This window comes from Eumetopias jubatus, unplaced genomic scaffold (assembly GCF_037043125.1).
Source record: "Eumetopias jubatus isolate StellerSeaLion01/CBP00866 unplaced genomic scaffold, mEumJub1_p1.0 scaffold_7, whole genome shotgun sequence".
NCBI lineage: Eukaryota > Metazoa > Chordata > Mammalia > Carnivora > Otariidae > Eumetopias > Eumetopias jubatus.
The window spans coordinates 24,817,267-24,830,130 of NW_028274813.1; the positions used below are offsets into that span (position 1 = coordinate 24,817,267).

Here is a 12,864-nt window from a genome sequence, read left to right on the forward strand (position 1 = left end):
TGGGTGTGTGTGGGGGGCCCCGCTGTGCCCGAGAACCCGCCCGCCCTGCAGACCCCTCGCCCTGCCTCTGCCCAGACCCGGTGATGCCGGCCTGCTGCCACCGGCCCTCCGCCTGTGAACCCCAGGCAGGTGGGCACCCCAGGTGTCGGGGTGGGGCTGGGGACAAGGCTGAGTGGTATACAGGGTCGGGGGAGGCCCAGGGCGAGGGAGGGAGCTCAGTCCCTGAGGTAGAGGGGTATATCAGGGAAATGTGTGTCTGTGGGGTCTGCCTTCTGCCCACTGGGAGGCAGTGTCCCAGCCTGGCCACGCATTTTCTTCCCCCTTCCCCCTGAGCTGGGCTCTGGGCACAGGCGAGGGCCCAGCTCTCCATGCACACCGTGGTTCCAAGGACCTGTGGCGGGAGGCCCGGGCCCCGAGGCGCTACAGCTGCCCCTTGCCAGGCGGGCAGCCAGCCTCCTGAGCAGCCCCCTCCTTACCTCTGGGTGGTGGCACGAGGCCCTCTTGCCCCACCCCTACTGGGAGCCACCACAGACGAGGACTGGGTCCCTAACAGGTTGTCCTCAGCTCCAAAGTGCCTTTCAGGGGACACCCCTTTTGTGTAGGGCTGAAGTCAATCTGTGGGGCCAAATGTGGACAGACAGGCTGAGGCGGCCGAGACAAGGGCTGGCTCCAGGCAGGGAATAAGTCAACCAATTCAGGTCCCTTTCTTTGTCCAGCACCTCTGTTCTGTCCAGGTTATAGGCATGTGCAGGCCTGGGAGATGGCACGGCTTGGGGTGGGCTCAGAGCTACGCTCAGGAGGATGTGCCCCACGGTGAACTGGTAAACCAGTTCTCTGGACAGGGTTGGTGGGAAATCAGGGAAGCCTAGATTTCTGTGGTGTAAACACTCCCACCATGGCCTACTTCACGCTCCCAAGCTGTTGTTACTGAATGCACCGAGCTCAGAGCTGGGAAGAGATGCACCTAATCGGCTCCCCTAGCACACCTTGTGTTTCTCCCCTGCCCCCTAGCCCCCCAAACCATACATCCTTGCCTTCTGTGGAGCTGAAGTGCTGAAGTCCCAACTGTCCTGTTCACAAAAGCTCCAAAAGGTGGAGACCTCAGCCCCTGGACAGCTGCCCTGAAGCTCTCTGTGATCCTCAGCAATAAAGCACTTTATTTTCAGATTCTGTCTGATGAAGAACTGGGAGCCTCAGCAGAGGTGTAGGGAGCCCTGCTTGCAGCCCAACCCAAGCCGCCCATGCTTGTGTTTGCGACTCCTTCACCCAGCTGGGCGGGCGGGGCTCCTGGAGTGCAGAGGTTGGATGTAGATGTGAGTTACCCCTACCCACACTTGTACGGTGTTGTCTGGGAGCCTGGGAGGTGCTGGCCGGACCTCAGGGGCACATTCGCTAGTTCTTGGGGACGGGAGGACTTCTAAGTCAGCGGTAAATGGCACACACTCCAGACTAAGTGGTTTGCGCCCAGGGGATCCAACGCAGAGTTGCCCAGAGGACTATACCTGTAAGATGACGGAAGTGGACCTGTACCCTTACCAGACACTGCACTGTCCCTCCTGGCACTTGGGGAAGAACAGAGACACATCGGAAAGTAGGATGAGACAAGATGTGTCCCAAGCCACCACCTGGAGATGCTCAGAGAGCTAATGTTTCCATAACCATCACACCTAGAGGTAAGTTTATTTGTCTGGTCCTGGCCCACAGTCTAAAAATACTGCAGTGCAACTAAAATATTACAGGGCCAGAGAGGGCCGGGTGTCGCGTCACCAGATGGGATCCAAGTTCACTCCCCTTCTCTTGTCTGGGGCAATCGACATGATTATTAGCACAGGCATATTTTAATTATCTTTTAGCAGAAACTGTTTTTATTTATTTACTTTATTCTGTTAATAAATTTCCAAATTTATTTATTTGAGAGAGAGAGAGAGAGAGAGAGTGGGAGGAGGAGCAGAGGGAGAGGGAGACAGAATCCCAAGCAGACTCCACACTGAGTGGGGAACCCAACAATGGGCTCGATCCCAGGACCCTGAGATCATGACCAGAGCTGAAATCAAGAATCGGCCACCCAACCAACTGAGCCACCCAGGTGCCCCAGCAGAAACTTTTTATTAAATAAGAAGATAAAGACATCCCAGAGTCTGTTTTCATAGGAATCTGCTAATTCCCCTCCTCTCTAATATAACTTGACACTTAAACACATTGTCTAAATTTAATCTGTACCTAGTGGTTGTCTATTACCCAAACTGAGTTTAGCTGGCCACTTTTTTGATCTGTAATCTAAGTGACAGGCGAAATTGCTACCATGTCAGGCCATAGATGACGGAAGATAAAGGGGGTTGGAAAGGAGCCTTGAAGGGGCTGGAGAGCAGGTCAGCTGTAAAATGGTGTTTATTCAAACTCGACAAAGGAGAAAGAGGCGCCGTGTAGGTGGCTACGGGCTCAGGGCACAGGTGTGTGTGTGGGGAGAAACAGTGTTGGAGAAGTCCCTGACCCTGTTAAAGGGAGGATTTCAGGCGTGGCCAGTGCCAGGCCCAGGAGAGGGCCCCCTCCCCCTGCTTGGGTCCAGTGTTGGTGAGGTCAATGTCTTGACTCGCTGTTCTTCCTGTCCCCAACCCCGGGAGGGCATGCGTGTGGCCATGCATCCAGCATGAACACCACCACCGCCCAGTCACCAGGATGGTTTGTCCTGTTTTCCTCTGTCTGATCTATCTCCTAAAGGGTCCTAGGTCGGGAAAGACCAGTCAGGTTGAATTCTTACCAGGGTTTAAAACAACCAGTGGTACGAACCCTGCCAGATCCTGCTGACTTCCCTCGTCTGTTGGAAGACAGAACATGTCGGGGCCTTTGTCCCGTTAGTCACAAAAAGGTCCCAAGTGTGCTTCTTTGGGTTCCTCCAAAGAAGGATTTTAGATTTTCTTAACAGGTTGGGGTGCTTCTCAAATTGCATCCTGACCTCAGTGTCACCTGCGGTATTTATTAAACATGGGCTACACCCCACACTGAGTCGGAATCTATTAGGGGCGGAGTCCATAAAATTTGCTGAATTTAACAGGTTCCCCCAGGTGATTCTGAGTGAGGTGAGTCCTTGGCCTACGATTCGCAATTTGGCCAATTAACTAGCTTTTCAAAATATTCTTGCTCCAGGGAAGACACTTGGGCTCTGGAGTCCAGCCGTTCTTAGGGGACGTTTGCCAAATGCCACCAAGTGCCGGTGCTTCTCTATGTGTCCTCTCTAATGATCTGATAAGGTACGTATTGTACCCATTATACAGGAGAGAGAATTTGCCCCATCTGTTAGGAAGGGGCACAATTCCACCCAAGTCCACAGTTATGTTTTTAGCTCTGTTGTTCTGCTTTTTAGGCTCAAAAACGCAATCAGTAAAATAGTGGTAAAACCTGGAACAGTCATTGTCAGCACTGGGGATGTGAACTGTCACTGAGCGTGTCATGGGGCAGGTGATTTACCTGATGCTTTTGTTTTTATTAAGGTGTTGGTGATCTCTGCTTCAGATTTTTTTCAAGAACTCTTATCGAATTGGTTAGACTCTCCAGCCAGGTATGAAAGGGCCCCTTTTTTGTCACTGGTCTCTGAGGAGGAGGAGTCTGTTAGAAGGGCCCCTAGATTCGATTCAAGCTACCATCCCGATTTCTTTATCAAAAGGCATCATTTTGGACCCCCAGGAGGCAGATCTAATGCCAAATTAGATGCTGATTAGTTCTGTCCACCACTCCTTTGAGTAATTCAAGCCAAAAGTGGCTTTCAGGGGTCTAAATGATCCCCATCAGTACTGGTTTTCTGCTTTAACTACAATGTTTTGGCCAAGTCACGCTGGTAGAATTAGCCTGCAGGCCCCGCTGCCACCTAATAAAAGAGGCAAAAATAGATGAAGGAAATAGCTGTGCCTGCAGGAGGCTGAGTGTCTGGGTTAGCAGGCCCCAACTCCTGCGGGACGCAGGATGCCAGGGCAGGGCTGGTCCAGGAAAGTGACCCTCTCCGGCTCAGGGGTGGCAGGGAGCTGGCTTCTCCTGCCCCATTTGAACATATTCCTGCTACTTGGTCAGTGCTCCGTAAACCTGTTTAGTGGAACCAGGTTATTTAAAAAATACTCTTTAACAAGAACATTCATGTCTTCCTCTTTCTGGGACTAGTTAAGAGGCCTGGAAGTTTTTACTTCAGGAGGGATGCCTGACACACTGAGGGGATGAACCCAGCAACAAGGGCAGTAGACAGTGGTTTAGACTCAAGCACCGGCTCTGCGAGTTACAGTCCTTGTTCCCAGTCTCAACTCTGCTAAATGGCAGTTGCAGGGTCTGGGGTATTACTGAAGAAAAGCAAGATTTAGATTCTTATGCAACAGAAAATGCTGGTAGTTATCTTTTCCCCAAGGCTATTATGGAGGTCACGTGAGCTAATGCCAGGGGGCTACTTAGCATCCGGTACCTGGTAACTGCTCAGTAAGCCGGAGCCGTGACCCTGAGGCCCACAGTTCCCTTCTGCCCCAGCTCACGGCAGCACCTGGTGCTCACCTGTTCCTGCAGGAGGAGTTCCGAGGCCACACAGAGAGGAGAGCCCAGGATGCCACCTCCGCCAGCAGTAAGGTTTCTTGGCACGGCTTACCCCGGAGCACCCCCCAGCCCATCTTCCGTCCGTGAGGGGGGGGCAGCAGCTTTGCACCAGCCTGCAGTCCGCAGGAATGCTGGTGAGAAGCTGGTTTCCCTCACGCCTCTACCCTCGGCCAGAATGTAAACAAAACCTGGGGTTTGTTTTTTCCCCTTTAATTCAGTATCTTCAAGGGAACTCATGAACGCCAGCCACCCCATCAATACAGGCTTCCAGCTGTGCACGTCTTTTAAATTACGTTTATTTAGCGTATGTACACATAAAAGAGAAATCGCCCTCTGATCCCACCCAGCAGAAAACATGCACAAACCCCAGGTATACGTGGAGGGAAGGGGCCCCAGCCCCAAGTTAGTGGTTGGGATGGTGCCATCCTGGGAGTCCCAAACCCCGGCCAGGAGAGGGCTGGCCTGGGGGAGCGGACCGCCCCCTTGCTGCCAGCCCTAAAATAAGCGAGCACCATAGCCGAAGGTCTGTTTGATGCCCTCGAAGTAGTACCGCTGCCACCCCTGCCGCGTCCGCTCTTCCTCGGGGGCCGGGACGCCTCTGCCTTCCATGCACAGCTCGGTCTCTCCGTTCTTGTCCAGGAAGGTCAGGGTGATGGTGGCAAAGTGCCCTGGGGACAGGCAAGACAGGAGGGAGGTGTCAGATCCAGGGTTTCCATCAGGATTTGAGACGAGGGGAAAGGAACGAGTTCTGAGGCTAACAGCCACAGGCAAATCCGTATACTTACCTTCTGGCCAAGATTTAAACCTCCACTTCATCACGATCAGTTTCTCAGGGACCTAAAATAATCAGGGAGATCAGTCTGCACTGTGGACCACCACGTCCCTGATCCTGACCGGGAGCAGCCATCTGCCTTTTGGACGGCTCCACCACTTAGGGGCACAAAGCGGACAACCACGGACCACATACTGTGGCTTCTGCACCAGTCCCAGCCCTTCTCCCCTTACGCCGAAGTTGGGTTGGGTCAGCTGTGCCCAGGGGACATTTCAGTGCTGCCAATGGAAAGCCACCACCCCCCGATACATATGACCCCCCTTCCACAAAGGATCTCTTCAGGAAGAACTAATTTTACTCCACTAAGGAAAAAAATCCGAGGAAAGCAAGAGAATTTAACTGCAACCTTCTTTTGAAAATCAAAAATGAGCTTTTACTAACCGGATAGATTAAATTTTATCTACAGAGCCGAAAAAAGAAGGAACAATATATTCTTCTGACCAGAGACTACATCCTGGGTCTGGGGCTAGCGGGCACTCACCAGATCAGTGAATTCCCCAGAGACGTTGCCATCTACCAGGTGAAACTTCCCTCCTTTGTCTGCTTCTAACATTGCGGGAGCGTGGGTAAAGGCCTGAACGAGCTGCGGGGGAAAAAGGAGGTAGGAAGACGACGCTCCTCTCAGTGGGACCCGCTGACCCTGGCACGCCTCGGCTCGCATTTCCAAAGGCGCCCCTCTGCCCAATGACCCGTCGATCGACTATGCCGCTACAAAGGAACAGCTACTACTCAAGGATTTGACTTGAGTAATGCTTTGTGAATCCAGGATGCCATTCCTTCAGATCCATTCCCTTTTTTCTTTTTTTAAAGATTTTATTTATTCATTTGACAGAGGCACAGTGAGAGAGGGAACACAAGCAGGGGGAGCGGGAGAGGGAGAAGCAGGCTTCCCGCTGAGCAGGGAGCCCGACGCGGGGCTCGATCCCAGGACCCTGGGAACATGACCTGAGCCGAAGGCAGACGCTTAACAACGGAGCCACCCAGGCGCCCCTCCATTCCCTTTTCTAACAAGAATGCTTCCAGTGGTGTCCACTCACACCACCCAAAACTAGTACACGGGAGGAAAAAGAAGGCATGTCCACTGCTGCGTAGGCTGAACAGAAGGGCCTTCCCTTTGCCTCTGCCTGTAGGAGGAAAACCTCACAACATCTGCTTTTCAGCACCTGCTCTGCACACACAGGGGAGGTGCCCACAACCCAAGTCACCCAGAACAGCAGATGCCCTGAGGCCTGAAGGGCAGGATTACACTTACCTCTTGGGTGGTAAAGACTCTATAGAGCTCCTCTGGTGAGGTCAGGAAGGTTTCTCTAAGGGTGATCTTACAAGTGGGGATTTTGACACCAACAGGTCTGGCCTGGGTTTTTGAAGGAGCAGACTTAGCCTGTGGAGGCGGCAGTGAGAAAGGTTTAGAGGGATGGGGAAACCTGCCCTAACATGGCTTCCAGGACGGGCCTGTTACTCATCCTCACAAACGTGTCTGCCTCTAGCGCTAACTGTCCCAGGGGCTTCGAGGGGTGTGTATGGATGGTTCAGTCAGGATGGGGACTTGCCCAGAAAATCCTCAATTCCCACTGAAAACAACACTCCGCGTTGTTGTGAAGGAGATACTCACTGAAAACCCCACTGACCAAAGGACATGGCAAATCATGAGGTATTTCTGAGGCACTCAGTGTAATTCTCAAAGAAAAAGTCTGTGCTTAAATAGCTGGAAGCAGCCACCTCCCCCCCGGAACTCCCTCTGCTGTGCTGACAAAAGGGCAACAGGGCAGCAGACCCAAGTGCTGAGCCTGAACCACACACGTTCCATCGCCACAAAGAGTATTTGCAGGCCCTGCAAATGTGGTGAAGTCAATCAATTTTCTGACAGGTGAATGTAGTGACCTAAGCCCAGTACCTTCAGGAGACGTTCAGTATCAAAGTTGGAAATAGCAACACCCCAGTCAGAAGGAATATTGAGGCCATCTATGGGTAAACCCTATCCTGTGCTCATAACCTCCTAACTGGTGTTAAATGCAATCAAGAGTCAAACTCAGAAGCCCCAATAGCTTCCATTTGCTCTAGGGGTCTGTTCTAAATGAATAAAAACCAGGTTGAAGAGGGACAAACAACCACATCCTGCGGACTGCGAGAAGTACCACGGGCAGATCATATGCTGCTCTGGCTTGGAGGTTAAGGTCAGAGAGAAGAGTACATGGAAACACCATTTATATACCTTGCGCTCCTCAGTTTTCAGTGCTGGCTGCCCGGTTGGGTCTACTGCCTCTCCGTTCATCGTAGGCAAGATCATGCCCTGCGTGAACTCTGAAAAGATAAAATCGCCGCTCCTGGAAGTTACTTCTCAGCAGCTGAGATTTGAGGCTTCTTTAGTTTGACAAACATGGCGACCTTGCCCCAGAATGAGGTAACAACAGAGAAAGAGTACTTCATGCCTTTACCTTTGGTCTATGCCAGACAGGTATCTGAGCGTATGCTGCAGGATCCAGAATGTTAACTAGGATTGTCTTGAACCCGACTCCATTAGAAGCATTACAACTTGTCAAATGTACATGAGACCTACTCTGGATGGGAGCGAATGATGGTAGTGACACTTGCAGTGACTTCAAGAGGGCAAGATGCCCAAAGATGCAGATATAGCCCCTTCCCCACTCTGCCTTGCCTCTGCAGAGCAACCACAGCTAGTTAACGGCACCAGAGCAAATGGTCCCACCAGGAGAGGCGTCCCCTTCTACGCTGGTTCCCCCGACAGCCCTGCTATGTACTCTAACACCAAGATCAGAACACACGGAAGGAACTGGAATTCTAAGGGGAGAGCTGAGCTAACTGCTACCTAACAACCCCCTAAGTGTCCCTAGAGAATGCGCATCAAAGATAGGCCAGGACTGTGCTCAGTGAGTCTAGGCGATGGCAAGTCTTTAGATCAGCACTGTCCCAACAGAAATACAGGGTCAGCCTCACACAGAATTTCACATTAGCCACATTACAGCGTTAAAACAAACAAGTGAAATTAATTTTAATAATATATTGAACGCAATATATCCAAACTATCATTTCAAGGTTATCAATATAAAAAAGCTAACTCATCATTCACATTCTTTTTTTTGTACCAAGTTTTCAAAACCCACTGTATTTTATACTCATGGCACAACTCAATTTGGACTAGCCACATTTCAAGAGCTCAAGAGTCAATATATCAGACAACCCATCTCTAGATCTTTCCCTTATTGAGTTTATAGACTGACTTGGAGATGAAATAAGCCCCCTCCCGCAAAATCTTTATTCATTTGGCAAAGAAAGGTCTGTCAGGCCCCTTACTCAGCAGTCTGCTGGCCGGGGGTTGGCGGAGGGACTACTTCCTCAAGGCATATATAACTACTCAAGGAATACCTGTTTTGAGGGTGCTGATGTAAATTCCCATTGCTTCTCTTAGAAGTTTCACCCCTTCTTCCTTCATTAAGGCCATGAGATTTGTGTCAGGCTCATCTTTGGCAAGGCTCACACTAATCTGAGTGAAAGATCAGAAGTAGGTGGTAAATAACTTGAGGGGCACCCACAATGTGGAATGTGGGTGCTGCGCAATCAGATAACTGCTGACATTTCCAAAGGAAATGCGTGAGGGTTGGGGTATTTTTCCAATCCCTATGAGTGTTCCTTCTAGAGTTCTCTCTGCCAAAGCCACAGTGGCTAATGTTAGAACCCAAGTTATTAGCTAAAACAGAGTAATTAAATAAGCACCAGCTGTGCTGGAAGCTCCCAGTGGCACCACAGACCCAGAAAATCATCTGCAGACTGAGGTTCTGAAGGCTGGGACCCAGGCTGGGCTTTCATCTTGAATGATAGGTCATTTTTCTCATCTGAGAATAGAGGATGTGGAAGACTCAGATGAGGAATTAGGAAGCACAAACCTCTACTTCATCCACACTGTTTTCATCAGATAAATTGGGGATCTCCACATGTCCCTTGTACTGCACTCCAGACTTAGAGGTACCTGTCAAAAACAACACAATGCCATTAGTCTCTCCTGCAGGCAAAGTCTGCTCTGGAGTTCTACCTACTCCTCTGCTTATACTTCTTTTGAACTACTGAACTGACCCTCTTTATTCTGAGAGAATGCCAGATGCAATCAACCCTCCCTCCTTCCCCAGAAGAAATGTCTTTCCTCATTAATTTTGCTGAGACCAACTGTGTTATTACTGTAGGGGACTAAGAGCTACATGCATGTGGCACTAGCGTGAATTTTGCCAGGGAGAATTCGGGTCGATAATCAAGGCAGTCAGTTCTGCTAAGATGCTTGTTCTGAAAATGAAGTTTGTTCCAGTGCGACTGACATACTAGGGGACAATCTGATCACAGCATGAATTTCGCGCTTGCTAATACGGGATTTCTTCCATGAGAAACCCTAGGTGAACACACACAAAACTGCACCCAGCTGAAAGGAGCTGCACAGGAATACACAAGACACACACTTCCCAAACATTTATCTACTAGCAACCTCAGTTGCCCATGTGTTACAAGCCATGCTACCCACACTGGTGTTATAATGTTCCCTCTGATTTCAGTTGACCCTCCTTCCGCCAATTCACAATAACCTGCATCCTGCAACCCTTCTGATGCCCACTTTCACAAGTGAACTTTGGGTCTTTTTCAAGGTAAAGCGGCACATTTACTGTATTTTTAATGTATTTCTTCCCATCTAACGTGTAGAACTGTACTATCAATTTTTACATTTCTACATTTAAAAAACGTGTCACCAATGAAGGTTTTGAGTGTTGTGTCCTGTCCCTAACCCTGTCCTCCAAGCCCTGTGGTTTTGGTTGAGCAATTTCGCACAGTATGGTGATTTTTAGAACACATGGGTGACGTCATAGCAGAACTGACTATATTTCAAAATTAACCAACAAGACATTTATCTTCACTTCTCTCGACCTCAGCTTCTCAATCTATAAAAAGAGGACTGGGCAAGAGGACACCTAAGGGTCCTTTCAGACTACTATACTTTAGTAGTTTTTTTTTTTTTAAAGTCTTGAACAGATAGATTTACTTGTCCCTTCTTTATTACCATTTACTTGAGAAATGCTCATTGAAGCATAAATCTATTTTATGCTTTGCCCCCTACATGTACTCCTTTAGCTTTAGTGCCTTTTAAAATTCAGCCTCCCAACTATTAGGACCATCTAGGTGGGGCACATACATGGCTCTAATTCTTTGCCAATACCATCACAGAAGGGACATAAACTAGAGAATAAAACTGCCCCAAATTATAGTCACATACAAACTTCATTAGCATAGTCGTTGAAACTGGGAGATTCACACTGGAGAAAGTAAAAAAAGATCACGACAAAAAAACCCCCTTCCCACCTTTAAATCAATCACCCAAGAGATAAAAGTTAGCTAGTCTGAGAAACATTACCTCATATAAAATGTCCTAACATATTATGTGGCCCAAAGATTCAGTGGCCCAACTGCTTCACTGGTGGGGACTTGTGAGACTCCCCCCCCCCAGAGAGGAGATGCATTTAGTGTCCCCAAACAGCAGAGAAATTTTGGCACCCAATACTGATTGCTATGGAACTCCAAAGCAGCACTGTCTCCCTGGAAGAATTCCTAACTTTGCCCAAACTGTTCTCCACGGCTCCTTACCAGGTCAATCAAAATGCGGTTAACGTTTATCTTAACAGCCTGGCATAGATTTACCTGTCCAGTTTAGTTTGACGCTCCACTCATAAAAGAAGATAAGTTTGCCTTTGCGATTGTTAATGGATGCCTCTCCATCAAGCTTATTCACTTCTGTCACCTCACATTTGCCTTCCTCATTCTGCACTTGCACTGCGAGGAACAGTGTTTTCAGCTTATCCGTGGACCAATTTGAAGCATCCCTCTCTGTCCTGCAAAACATAAATAACGCTATGGACCAGCAGCCAAATGAAAGATAGACTGCTTGCTCTGTGCAAGGGAATTCAAGGCTAAAAGAGGCCTGACAAATAGTTTGAAAAGATCAGTCCCACTCCAGTACACCCACAAATGCGTTATCCCCTTTTAGGAAGACAAGGAACCCCACACTGTCAATAAGGACAATGGCTGCGTGGAATGGTTACAAGTCAAATGGAAAATTATGCTTTCCTTTCTCAGCATGATGGTGCTAGGGTCAGTATGGGACACTTAAATACAGCGCCCCCGTTTGACCAAATGGAAAACTGTGACCATCTTGCTGAGGTCAGGAGTACCAGAGTGGGCCGTAGAATGCAGTATTTAGCTAACAAGTCCAGGAAGTAATACACTGATAATCTTGACCTCATTAGCACAGTGTTCTGACCTGTCAAATTCAGGTGGTGCTAGAAATCCCCTACACATTCTGTGTCCTCTAGATGGCCATGAAAACGATGTAAGTCAGGGCTTCAAAACAAAAATTAGATCACTCTGTGTATGTTAAAAGGAGAGGCAGGCCGAGCTATAGAGAAGAAAAATGACTTTCTGCCTCCCAATGTACTAAATAGTAGAAAAACCAGCAGGAAAAGAACTGCAACAAAGTAAAAATACAGTAAAGACAGTGTGAACCGAGTTCAGTGGAGTGAAAAGATAAGGAGATAGTACTTTTAATTTCATAAAAGAGAGGAGGCTTTTTCAAAGTGGTTACGTTATAAAACTATGATTGCCCGGCAACCAGGGGCAGTCCCGGGAGTTACTACACAACCAATTGACTAGTTCCGGGTGAGAGTCCCTAGCATCTTCAGCATCACGGAGCTCTCAGCACTTGCAGAACACGTTCCAAACCTTTGCCCTCTAGACTTAGGCAGCGGTCCCTTACAACTGACTCTGAATCTCACCCGTAAGCCGCAAAATAGCAATTCCAGCCCCGCAGCCCCGAGCCTAACTCAGCAGTCTCCCAACACAATCCACGGCGGTGTGGGTCTCACTGACTCCTCCGGCCACGTGTGGGAAGCATGTCCCCGCTCAGGCTGGATGCATCGGCTAGGAGGTTATGTTCTCGTATCTCTGGAAGCCCTCCTCTGGGTGCAGCCCTCCCCGTCGCCCCCTTGCCCTCCAAACACTGAAACAGAGGCAGGTGGTGGTGCGTGGAGGGACCTGGGACTACGGACCCCTGCCAGAGTGAGAACCCACCCCCTTCTCCGGGCAGGGCTGCCCCGGGCCCTAGGTTTGTTCCGACCAAGGTTCCAGGGACCCGCAACCCCGGCCGGGCCGGAGCGCTCCCGCGGCCTGGCCCGCTGGCCCTCACCAGTGCCAGTTGTTGACGTTGGTGGCGTCCGCCCGCTCCTCCACGATCCAGCGTGGGTCGCCCTCACCCCACTTGGCCATCGGCTCTCCTGTCGCACCGCCACCAGCTTCCGAGCAGCCACAGCCACTGCCTCAGGACCGCCTGATCCCAGCCGCCCGGCAGCGCCTGGAAACTACTAGAAGCGGCTGCAAACCCTCCGGGCTTGCTTTTCCCTCCACCCCCCGCCCCTCCCCGC

General features: G+C 50.0%; 1 protein-coding gene across 2 annotated transcripts; it reads right to left on the reverse strand.

Annotated features, from left to right (window-relative positions):
• Positions 1-4,848: 4,848 nt before the first annotated feature.
• AHSA1 (activator of HSP90 ATPase activity 1) lies at positions 4,849-12,859 on the reverse strand. Of its 2 annotated transcripts, XM_028099220.2 has the most exons (9): positions 12,630-12,859; positions 11,090-11,280; positions 9,301-9,383; positions 8,783-8,900; positions 7,611-7,699; positions 6,651-6,779; positions 5,880-5,981; positions 5,352-5,403; positions 4,849-5,234 (listed from the first exon to the last, which is right to left on the reverse strand). In XM_028099220.2, exons 1-9 carry the CDS (start codon positions 12,707-12,709, stop codon positions 5,062-5,064), a joined length of 1,017 nt encoding a protein of 338 aa, XP_027955021.1. In that variant the 5' UTR covers positions 12,710-12,859; the 3' UTR covers positions 4,849-5,061. The 2 variants fall into 2 exon arrangements, with proteins under 2 accessions (XP_027955021.1, XP_027955028.1); XM_028099227.2 differs by lacking the exon at positions 11,090-11,280 and having other exon boundaries at positions 12,630-12,706.
• Between the last annotated feature and the right edge of the window lie 5 nt (positions 12,860-12,864).

What these genes read in the sequence shown, in the direction of transcription:
- AHSA1 (XM_028099220.2), bottom strand. Translation starts at nt 12,709, where the DNA reads ATGGCCAAGTGGGGTGAGGGCGACCCACGCTGGATCGTGGAGGAGCGG. An exon ending in CGTCAAACTAAACTGGACAG is followed by an intron (nt 9,384 to 11,089) that starts GTAAATCTATGC and finishes TGTTTTTGACAG; the next exon opens with GTACCTCTAAGTCTGGAGTG. An exon ending in ACAGTGTGGATGAAGTAGAG is followed by an intron (nt 8,901 to 9,300) that starts GTTTGTGCTTCC and finishes TCTTTCACTCAG; the next exon opens with ATTAGTGTGAGCCTTGCCAA.